The sequence below is a fragment of the Lactuca virosa genome, chromosome 3 (genome assembly GCF_052849685.1).
Source record: "Lactuca virosa cultivar CGN04683 chromosome 3, Lactuca_virosa_CGN04683_v6, whole genome shotgun sequence".
NCBI classification, from domain to species: domain Eukaryota; kingdom Viridiplantae; phylum Streptophyta; class Magnoliopsida; order Asterales; family Asteraceae; genus Lactuca; species Lactuca virosa.
Genome location: NC_136428.1, coordinates 103,822,844 through 103,835,099, shown reverse-complemented (window position 1 = coordinate 103,835,099; position 12,256 = coordinate 103,822,844). Strand labels below are relative to the sequence as shown.

The following is a 12,256-nucleotide window of genomic DNA, read 5'->3' as shown; positions in this document are numbered from 1 at the left end:
GCTTCAAACTACCAAAATGGCTTCACAAGATCAAAATCACACAAGATGAAGAGTGGAAGGCTTTCTAGGGTTTTTCTGAGGTTGAGAGGCTGGTAAGGAGTCTGAGGTATGGGACATAATGTTCTTTATATAGGTCCCAAACCCTAAAAGTTAGGGTTTGCATTTAGCATGGGAACGCAACGCGTTCATTAGGAGAACGCCCCGCGTTCGGGCTCCGCCTCCAAAATCCGGATTTGGTAGAATAGTCCCTCTCCTTCCTCCAAACTTACTAATTACAAGGTCCAAAAGCAATAATTCAATATATAAGGGAACAAAATGTAAATAATACCTGGACTGAGCGTTACAGTTAAAATGTTGTTTGACATGTAAAACTCATTTTCATGCACAAAACATAACATACAATAACATAAAACTAAACATCTCATGCATGCATTATAATGTGTATAAACCAAGTCATGTCTAGTAATAATTTTTGTGAGACATCACAAGAATTATTAAGTATTTCATAAAGGACTTAAGGGACACTTCAAAAGGTCTTCAAGCTCCCACTTACTGGGCCAACTCTTGCTTGCAAAAGGACTTCAAATTTTCATGTTGTGAAAGTTGCATCACTTAAACCATTAAGACTATAATTAAGCCCAAAACTAAAAGTAGAAGTTTATGGTTGGGATTATGGTCTTAAATGGTTAAGTCATCTTCAAGGAGGTCATTTCTAGATCTTGTTACATTTAAAAAGAAATACAACTAGTCTAAATAATTTATTACAACAAATCAACAAATGAAAAAAAAATACATATTTATCTATTACATCTTATGAATAAATAAATATCAACCAATCACAACACAAATGTCCAAATTGCTTGTTTATACACAACAACATATGAAATATTATAACAAACAACTCTTTGTTTTGTATAAGGCAACTTTTATATAACAAAAATGCATGAAAAATGGTTATATATAAAAATAAACAATTTTAACCAAGAAGATGTCAAAGAAGACAAATATGGATTTTTCTTAACCAAAAGAAGTTCATGTTTGTTTTCCAAAAACCAAATATTATCAAACATAAATAATCATTCTAACATATAAAAGATGGCTCTGATACCACAGATGGGTTTTGATACAAAATATAAGTTTGTTTTTCACAAAAACTGGCAATGGAAGTCTTTAAAAATAACAAGTTTATTTTTAGTTTATAACAAAACAAAGTCATCAAGGATCCATTTATAGAGGTTAGAATGAAATAAAAACATCCAAAGAGTTTTTAGAATGAAAACCTTTGAAGCCTTTGAACCCACTTTGTTTTGGTGTGTTGAAGAAGATAGCAAAAATCAAAGAGTATGATTTCTCTATGTGTATCCACCATCAAGAGTAAGGCACTTGGAATGATAATTCCTTATTCTATTCTTGAGTGTCTTAAGCCTTTAAGTGCTTAAATCAAATAAGCACTAAAGGAGACAACTCAAGGAAGCTTTAAACTTGCAACAATCTTCAAAAGACAACAAGAAGAGAGAGTAGAGATGTGGTTTTGACAATTAGCTTTAACTGAAGTATTAAGACCAAAAACTAGCCAAAAAATATGCAACACACATCATTTATATATCCCATGCAAAGTAAGAACCTTATAATAAAATACTCTAAAGTATTTGTAGCCTTTAGAAGCATAGAGAGACAAAGCATGGAGGTTGACAAGCAACCTCCATATTAATTTATTAATTTCGGCCATACCTCTCAAAAGAGGATGGATTCTTTAATTTTTTTATAAACTCTAAGTTTATAAAATATAAACTTTTTCTTTATGTAAAAGAAAAAAGAATCCAACTAGTCTAAAAGGTTGTGCATGACTTATTAATTCATATCATATGAAATAATAACTAGTTATACTCTCTTATAATTATTATTTTCATAAAACAATAATTATTCCCTAATTGAAATATAAGAATTGATATTATTTATTATTAATCATATTAATAATAAATATACAATATGTTCCAACTTGATAAAGGTGTGGCCCTATAGGATCATATATTATTAGCAATTTCACTCCATAATGATTCTTGGGCATATAGATTCAACAATACATTACACTGAGAGATTAAAGGATATGTAGATCATAAGTATAAGTTAATGTAAGGTCTGTTTATGCTTATGTTTTGTATCAATTATGACATCTCAAGTTTTGAAAAGATATCAATATCGAATGTTTCTTCGGAAATGTTTAATGTTAATATTATCTCACATTGAAATAATATTTTGGGACCAATTTCGCTACAAAAGAAATACTCAGTTTTAAAAATAAGCATAAATAAAATTTTTAAAAGGATCGTAAAATTGGGGATGTCACACATTCACCAACGACCATCCTCTCGCATCCATTTTTTTTGTTGACTCTCAATCATGTTTGCACCACCCAATGCTACCGGAAATTCATATGATATTACTAATATCAAAGCATCGGCCCCTTTGATTCTTGATCTCGACCAATTAAATTATTATGCTTGACGCAAATTGTTGGAAACCTATTGTTATAGGTTTAGTGTTAATAGCTACCTTGAAGCTCCAAAAAACAAAGCTCTTGCTCCGTCCGACAAGGGCGAATGAAATTGTATTGATTCCATAGTAAAGATGTGGATATACGTTATTATATCTTAATCTTTGCTACAAATGATATTTAAGAATAAGGTGTTTTCTCATTATATTTATAATAGCTTGGAAACTCCCTTTCGAGACAACAAGGATGCAAAGGCCATCCAACTCGATAACGAGCTTCATAATATCATTACCGGTAACTACTCTATTACCGAGTATTACACATGTATAAAGAAAATGGTTGACCTTCTCGACAACATAGAGCACTGGCTCCCGAGAAAAATCTTGTATCATACATCATTAACAGTCTATCCCTAAAGTACGCCAATATTGCAAGGCTCATACGTCATCAAGTGCACTTCCTACATTTTTTGAAGACTCGAATCATGCTTTTACTCAAAGACCAGCAGATGAAACAAGCGCAATAACGAACCAGTAACATATCTCATTTTAGGCATTCATCATCTCCAATGGTTCTTGATACGAATCACTCTCACGTTTCATAAAATAATTGAGGAAAAAATATCAAGGCGACCGAAATGGCAGCCAAAACAGTTGCAATGGCAACAATGGTCGGAATAAAGGCCAACATGGTGGCAGATAGTAGACACTGACGACAACTCTGACTTGCTAGGGTACGGTTTGTACCCTCTATCTTTGTCAACTCAAGAACTTCGAGGACCGATGTAACACCCGGAATCTTGAGGAATAACTATTGGGAATAAATCCCCTTTTAGGGTTGGACACGACGTGTTGGAGGAACCAACACGGCGTGTCTAGATTTGAAGAACGCGACTTTCATTAAGGCCAACACGGCGTGTTTATGCCATTACGCGGCGTGTTGGCGGCTGGTGGAGAAAACCCTATTTTTTAGGGTGTTGCACCCTATATAAAGGTCCTAAGTCCTCATGGATGGCCTCCTTACCAGCCTTCATTTCCACTAAAACCCTAAAATCGATCTTTAAGTCTCTTGGTGGTGTTCTTGAGCTAGTAAGAAGTTCTCGGGGCTCATTTTTGGTCTTGGCAAAGGAAGAAGAGATCTTGAAGTTGTCTTGCTTGGTGGAAAGGCTTTGGATCCATAATCATCATCTTGTGGGAAAGCTTTATGAGGTATCAAGTTTGCATCTTGGATTATTGATGTTTAGATCTCTCCATATTGTGCTTTGTTGTGCTTTTGGTCCCTTTTTGGGTTGATGAGAGAGTAAAGTCGTTTAAGGGCTTGTTATTCCAGATCTAAGTTTGTTTTGGTCTCTTTGAGCATAAAGGTGCAAGCTTTATGAGATTTTTGGTGTCATACATGCATTAAGTCAATTATTAAGTCCCTTTTAAGCTTAAGAGCTTCATTTAGACATGCATGAACGTAAAGTGGGCAACTTTACATGGTTTCCAGTTCAAGGAAGTCAGATCTACATTTTGGGGCTATGTCTTTATGGATAAGGTGCTTATTGGTTAAGCCCTTGCACTTTTAAGCTTTATGGATTGAGTTTTGAACCTTTTTCGGTAGTCCCAATGGATAAAGTTGGAAACTTTATCCTTTTGGACCATGTTATTGACTAGGCCTGAGTTTTGCAGCCCTTGGAATCAGAGAAAACAACTTTATGTATTGAGTTGTTGAATCTCTGGCGTACACGATGTGTTCAAGGGGTAACACGGTGGGTGGCCGGGATTTTTCCCAACTGAGTGGATGTTGGTGGAACACGAGTGTCCATGGGGCAACACGGCGTGTTTGGGTCAACATGGACTGTTGACTTTGACTTTGACCGGAAATTTGATCAGGGTTGACCATGGGATATTTTGGGCCTTTTGGGTTGTATGTTTGGGCCTCAGTCTTGGGCAAAGCTAGATAAAGGGTAAAATGGTCTTTTACCCTAAGTCTGGACTGATGATATAGATTCGATTCCAATTGTTAATCGGGTGTTATTGGTTACTGATAGTTCGGGGGATTGTCGGACCAGCTGTCAAGGATTATCAGTGTGATTCAGCAGTACGAGGTGAGTATCCTTACTGTGTTTAGCGGGTCGAAGGCACCAATGTCGACCCATGATTTGTTATGCTTAGTATGCTTGTTGTTCGCATGACTCTTGCATGTGTTATGTGTTTTATGTTTACCGGGTGGGGCCTGATGAGTATATTGTATGTTAGTTATTTGTATGTGTTTTATGATTACCGGGTATGACCCGATGTCGGGCGGGGCCCGAAGGCTAGTCTGTATGTTATTTATCTCTGTGATTATGGCATGTGTTGTGTGTTATATGTTTATATGTTTATATGTTTATATGCTTATACCGGGCGGGGCCTGATGACTGGCATATTTGTTTATCGAGCGGGGCTCGATGCCGAGCGGGGCCCGATGTCAGACGGGGCCCGATGAAGGGCGCAGCCCATTATGTGATTTTATGTATGTGTGGTATGAGGTATCTTGGGGAACTCACTAAGCTTTGTGCTTACGGTTTTCAGTTTATGTTTCAGGTACTTTGGTTTTCAAATGGAAGAGCTCGGGATGTTTGCAGAGCACACACCACATGTTTCCGCATTCTATGATTTACTCTGATTCGATGATGTTTTGCTAAATCTTGATTACCTTGGTTTGATGGAGATGATATGTATTAACGATTTATTAATCTAAAAACGAAAATTTTATGTCATTATGTTTTGGGACGTTTCAACCGATTTCCCATCAAATGGGCCTTCTATTTAGGCCAACATCAACTACATCCCAACATAATGGGCAACATATTTTAGCATGCCAACAACAACAACTCCATTTTTGGCTTTTTGCAAATAATATCCCATTTTGGCAGGCTTTCTTCACGGGTCAGCAACAATCACTGGTATGGTCAAAATTTCCAGCTCTTATTTATAACACCGTGATTTTTCACCTTATTTTTTAAAAAAAATATTATTTAACAGATTTAGGCAACGAAAGTCTTATTTATTGTATTAAAAAAATCACCGGTATTACTTTCAAAAACAATCCATCAAAAAATTAAAGTTGCAACCAGGTACCAAAACCAAGTATAAATGAAACATCACACCAAGTCTCAACCTGTATCATCTCTAAATAACATAAATAAAACTATCCAAAAAGTCTCAACCTCACCATGCTATCAATATCAAGCTATATGTACCAATGCAAGTCACAACAACAAGCAAAGAAACAAATGTCAACATTAGCACAGTGAGTCAATCCCAAGCATATGAATAGAAAAAATAAGCATACTTCACACAAGATGTTTAGTCATGCACTCAATTCAACCTACATCGATTATTATTAATATATAATACATATATTAATATGGATATTATTTTCATCACAGTAATTATTATTTATTATATTCAATCGTTATAATTACTTTTAATGCTCATTGTTACGTGGGTCTTTAAATCATTAAAGGACGTTCTCGATTTAGAAACTATATCATTATAACATTTGAAGTGAAAGAAAATGCAACACATAATACCTATAGTAGCCAAGCAACACATACATATAATATTGCATATAATAAAGGTTCAAATACTATCATTATAATACGGACAAGTATTTAAAGGTGTAAAAGATTCACCTCAAGCTTCAGAACAAAGTTCACTTCACATCTATATGTGGCTAGCTGACTAGTGATCCATGATTAACTATGTGACTATCCACTAATAAAACCTTAATTACAATAAGTGTTCTTAATCTTATTTTTATTTATTTAATATGTTACATAAATCCTAATAAATGTACTATAATTTGTTTAAAGTCAAACAATACTAAAAAAAGTTATGGTATTTTCAGTTTTCGTTAAGAGACATGTAACTTTTGCCTTAAAAATTACAGGACTTTGTAATTTCTCAACTCCACTATTTTGTTGTTTTTGATCGGTAAGACCAACTCCAATGACAAATCACTAAAATTGTGATGTTTACAAGCTAAAATGGTGTTTTCAATCCAACCACACATTAAAATGATGAATTTTAATGGCTAAATATTTTGGCTTTCATATTTGGTATGTGAAGCTATCCTACACAATATAATAAAGATTTTTAAAGGTTGGTTGGAATAAAATAGCCACTTTGTTGCTTCTAGAGTAATGTTTTAGTGTTTCATTAGAGTTTGTCTAATGATGTTGTACCTTGATGCATTTGTTCCTAACATTTCAAACAAACATCCCGAATGACTTATAGCTATAAGTATACAATAACGTCTAAAATGTTTATTTATCATATGGGCACATGATTTAAGCCTTAATTAACATACTACTCAAAACATTAAATCAATGATTTACAACTATAATGAAGATCTATGATTTTGGATCCTAAAACTATGATTAACTTCCATTAGAGTTCCAATTAGACCAGAGGGAATAGAGTGTGGTAAAAATGAGGTAGAACCTATGTGGCATGTTTTACCGTAGTGAACACCACTCCCTCTCCATGGTTTAGAGAACGTTGTTTGACGAATGTGGCAAAAATTAGCCGTGCTCCCCTCTCTTTCACTCTTCCTCTATCTCTTTATCTATCTCTTCTCTCTCTTTCCTCTTTTCATGATATATCATTCTTTGTGTGTAGTATTGAAGTATGGCAAAATGAACAATGACATCACTCCCTTTAGTCTTAGATTCTAAACATGGCGAAGTATATCTCTAACTCATAACATGTGAATCTAATTGGTGATTTAACGGTGTTTAATTGAAAACAAATATGAATGTAGTGGTATTTATTGAACATATAAACCAATTAAACACGGTTAAAATAGTCTTTTTGTTGGTACATCATGTATAAAAATAAAAATTTAGTACTTGTAAGTTGTAAGTTTTTTTACCAATTTAATTTTCTGTAAATGTAAATATTTGATATTGAAGAGAATGGAGTGTAAATATATTAATTTTGGTGAATCGTACGGCTGAGAACAGGTTACAGATTTGTGATTATTTAAAAAGAAACACGCTCGACACTCCGAGAATCCTCACTCAGAAGTCACTTCTTTTCAACTCCCGAGGTCTACCTCGCTAACGTACACTGGTGGAGGGTACAGTACGCACCCAACAACCCTCCACTGTCAAAGGAGATCACAAGCAGCTTTATCACCCACCCTCCCTCTCTCTCTCTCTCTCTCTCTCTCTCTCTCTCTCTATACATATACTAGTTATCAGTATCTACATCTCTCTTTCAACCGTCTAGCTGATTTGGCACTCACGAGTTGAAGTTTGTTTGACGCAATCTAGGGTTTCCAGGAGTTAGATGGTGATTTGATTTGTTATCGTTTTATTGCGTGGATGGATCCGCCGATGATGATGAATGGAGGTGGATTTCGGTCAGGTAACACGGGGTCTTCGTTGTGTAATTTGCCTGAGATCTGGCCCTTTCAGATAAATCTAAGCGGTGGCGGTGGCAATGCGGTGGCGTTCGGTATGGGGCAATTGGGGGATAATAGCGGTGGTAGCGGTGCTTTTGTGGATAATCGAGATCATGTAGCGGTGGATGATCCCATGGTTGTTGACCAGAGAGGGAATAGTAATCAGAGTAAGAAACGACGTGAAGATGATGATTCGTCTAAAGGCGTTTCAACTAGCAGCCGTAGCAATGGCAATAGCATGGTATTCAATATTCAATCAACCCTACCAATCTAATTGATTCAATATTGATTGCATCAAATTCACTGTAGCTTTGGATTTACTATTGAATATTGATATTGATATATCTACTATGCTTCACTATTTTCAATTGCTTTTCCCTAAGTTGATTTCGCAGATTAGACTTTAAAGTTCCTCACGTGACTTTCATGGTCAAATTCGGAGGAAATCCAAAAGAATCTATTCAAATTAGAAATTAAAGCATGATTATCTTCCACTTTATGCTTTTTTTCTCTACGTTGAAAACAATTCTCTCAATCTCGATCCAAAATTCTTCAACTTCACCAACCTTTATTCTATTAAACTCACACCATAGAAACAGTTGCAGTTCATTTCATTTCATGCTCTCCTTTCTGAATTCAGTTCTTCTGAAATTTTCAATCAGCTTGATAGTGATGGCAAACGATTGAAGAGTTTGGCGCTTGAAAATGAATCAGAATCTAAACCAAAACCAGAACCTGAAAGAAGCTCTGGAAAGAAAGCAGAAAACAGTGGAAAACCATCTGATCCATCTAAACAAGATTACATTCATGTTCGAGCAAGAAGGGGTCAAGCCACCGACAGCCATAGTTTAGCAGAAAGAGTAATTTCTTTCTAACCTTATCTAAAATATCAAAAATTAAATTCTTTTTCTTTTGTACTCTGTTATAACTTTTAAAGGACAATTTGTCGACAGGCTAGAAGGGAGAAGATAAGTGAAAGGATGAAAATTCTCCAAGATCTTGTCCCTGGTTGTAATAAGGTGTGATTTATTTGTTATCTTCTTCTTCTTGTTTTATATTTCTATTTTTATTAAAAAAAATTGGGTTCTCAGGTTATTGGGAAAGCGCTTGTTCTTGATGAAATAATCAATTACATCCAATCATTACAGCAACAAGTCGAGGTAATCATAATTAATTTGTCATTTTAACATTACAAATCAAGATTATTTTATGCTAAATAATTTTTGTCACAGTTTTTATCAATGAAGCTTGAAGCTGTCACCTCAAGATCACACCCAAGTCCCCAAGGATTTACTTCAAAAGATGTAAGTTTGGATTTATATTATTCCTTCCAAATTTGATTCGGATTAGTGCAAATTACAAATAAACCATTATAATTGGCAATTTTGCTGTTTAACCATTTATAATTTATTTTTTTCATTCAAGCCATAAGACATTTTCCAATTTAATCATTTTGACATTATATAATAGGTCAAATTTGTTAATTTTGTAAATTACAAATTGATAAAATTAATAAATCTTTTGTTCATTCAAACCGTAAAACTTTCAGACATTTTTTTTTATATTATATGTCAAAATTGATAATTTTGTGAATTGCAAATTGAAAAAATTATCCGTTAAATTGCAAAATTATCCCTTTTTTTGACATCGGATTAACATGATTTTTGAAATGACATTTTTTTCTTTTTTTATATAATAAAGTTATGTATGGATAAATAATATTTAAAAGATATCTAGGAAAATGAAAGCTTCATTTTAATGAATTTCTTTGTTAAATTGTTCTTTATCCGTTAAGTAAAAAAGAAAGAAAAAACAGTAATTAAGTCTTTCTCTCTAAAAAGTCAATGTTTGTGTTTCAGTTTGGTCAACAAACATTCGAAATGACAGGAGTGCCCTTTGGTGCACAACCCACAAGGGAATTTAGTAGGGGATCATCACCCGAATGGTTGCACATGCAAATTGGTGGAAACTTTGAAAGAACATCATGATTCATGATTACACACCATAATTCCACAATCGATGGCAATAAGAAGATTACACCATGAAATGCAATTCAACATATATTCACCAAGTTAATGAAATTATATATATATATATATATATATATATATATATATATATATATATATATCCATCTGAATGTGTTAAGAAGTATCAAGTATGTATGTACTATTTGTTCTCATACATCTGGTAGTTGTAGTCTATATGCCCTTTTACTTACAAACAATATCATGAAAATTGTTTGTTTAACTTTTTTTTTTTTTTTAAAGATGAGAAGCATAATTTGTATGGAACGAAATTAAATAAAGCTCAATCCATTTTAATTTTTACAACTGTAATTTGACATCAATAATTAATTATAAGATGTAAATGCAATTTACTTCATATAGTGAGGCGTTGCTCGTATTTAATGCGCCTTACCTACGTATAGAGTACTACCAAAAAAAGCTTATAAATAGGTGTGTGTCTATTTCAAGGACAGAAAAAAGAGAGAACATAATTAGTTTGAATTGAAAGGATTGATTAATTGTCTTGTTTGAATTCAAAACCAACTTTTATATGTAGTAGTTTTCCATTTGATTTTCGAACGGAAGGTTTTTTCTTCAAGTCGGATCGGAACAAAAACAGGATTTATATAATTGTATGTAATTAACTAATTATATAAATTTGACAATTGGCAACTTTTTTTTTCTTTATACATATTTACCATCAAACTTGGTAAATGCAATGTTTTAAAAATCAGTTTTTCAGTTGAACTGTTTTGGCGGACTGTTCCCGATTTAACATCTGATTTCTAGAATTTTCATGTTTTTCTTATTTTCATATACTCACAAGTTCAAAACCGAACCCGAAAACTGAAAAACCGACAAAACCAAAACTGAAAAACCGAAACCGAAGCATAAATCGATGGTTTGAGTTTGATTTTTTAAAAACCGAAAATTTCGGTTTGGGTTCGGTTTAGAATATGGTAAAACCGAAAGAAACCGAACCGAAACGATTATATAAAATGGTTACAAAAATATATCTTTTATATATAATATATATGTTTTGCTTAATAATAACACAAGCAACAGCTTCATTTGGTTAACTGGTAGGCGTGTCAAACCCAACAAATAATAGGGGTACAATAAACTCCAAATATATTGTTTTAATGCATTAAAAGTAGTACAATGCAAGCAGGGTCGAACCATAGAGACACGGTATAAAAGTCTATAACTCTTTGCGCAAGGTACTTTGGTCACAAAAGGGGGTTTTGTTTGCAAAATTAAATAATGAAAATAACAATCTACTTTGAAAACATGCAGAAAATGAAATAGATTTGTAAACAATTTGTTGGAACGGTTATAGTTTTAGTTCTCAATGTTGTCATTTAACTTGATTATGACTTGATGTAATTAGTGATTGTTATTCTAAGTTGGTACTGAAAGATATTAATACGCTCTAATACCTATCGTTTGCCAAATTATCTAACCAAAACACGCTCTTTGACTAGACCTAACTTTACTAATTCAATCTAAATACGCTCTTAGATTGTATTGAAAAACTGCATTAAGTTTTGTGTAAGCTTCCTAACAATGGTCATTTCTTCTCATACGCTCGGAAGTGTGAAAACATGTGATATATGTTCTACAATAAGAAAACATAATGTTTGTTACCAATCATTAACTTTATAGAACGATTAGGTGCCCTAAAATGTAACGACCCAATTTTTCAAAGAAAATTTTCATTTTTGAATAGTCAAATACATTTCAATGATTTAAGAAATTCAATCATAATTGTTTTCAAAACATATGTCAAATACAACTTTTATTCCAAACATCAAAGTGTCCATAAAAACGTCTGGGAGAGAGTGCACGCCGCGTCATCACGCCTTGCCTTTGCCTTTGAGATCTGAAGTACCTGAAACAAATCCACAACCTGTAAGCTAAATGCTTAGTGAGTTTCACAGAGCATACCACACACAATACACATATCACATATCCTGTTAGCTATAAAAGCTACATATAACACATAATTCATGCATACATAAACCTGTAAGGATGTCGTGGGCTCCCCCCAGGGTCTTACACCTTCGTTCCATGGCCTACCCCACATGGTCTTTACCTAGTAATGTCATGGGCCACCCCACATGGTCTTACATCCAATTTCATGGGCTACCCCCCATGGTCTTTACCTAGGAATGCCATGGGCTACCCCACATGGTCTTACATCCAATGCCACGGGCTCCCCTCGGGGTCTTCCATGCAATAACACACAGTCACATAGCATATCAAATCACTGAAATGACTAACACATAAACATAATCACATAATGGGACGGCCTTGG

General features: G+C 34.0%; 1 protein-coding gene across 1 annotated transcript; it reads left to right on the top strand.

Annotated features, from left to right (window-relative positions):
- Positions 1-7,526: 7,526 nt before the first annotated feature.
- LOC145166329 (transcription factor BHLH094-like) lies at positions 7,527-10,269 on the top strand. Its single transcript, XM_079085281.1, has 6 exons — positions 7,527-8,171; positions 8,593-8,790; positions 8,884-8,949; positions 9,022-9,090; positions 9,163-9,234; positions 9,790-10,269. The coding sequence occupies exons 1-6, from the start codon at positions 7,851-7,853 to the stop codon at positions 9,916-9,918; spliced, it is 855 nt and encodes a 284-aa protein (XP_078941407.1). The 5' UTR covers positions 7,527-7,850; the 3' UTR covers positions 9,919-10,269.
- The last annotated feature ends 1,987 nt before the right edge of the window (positions 10,270-12,256 follow it).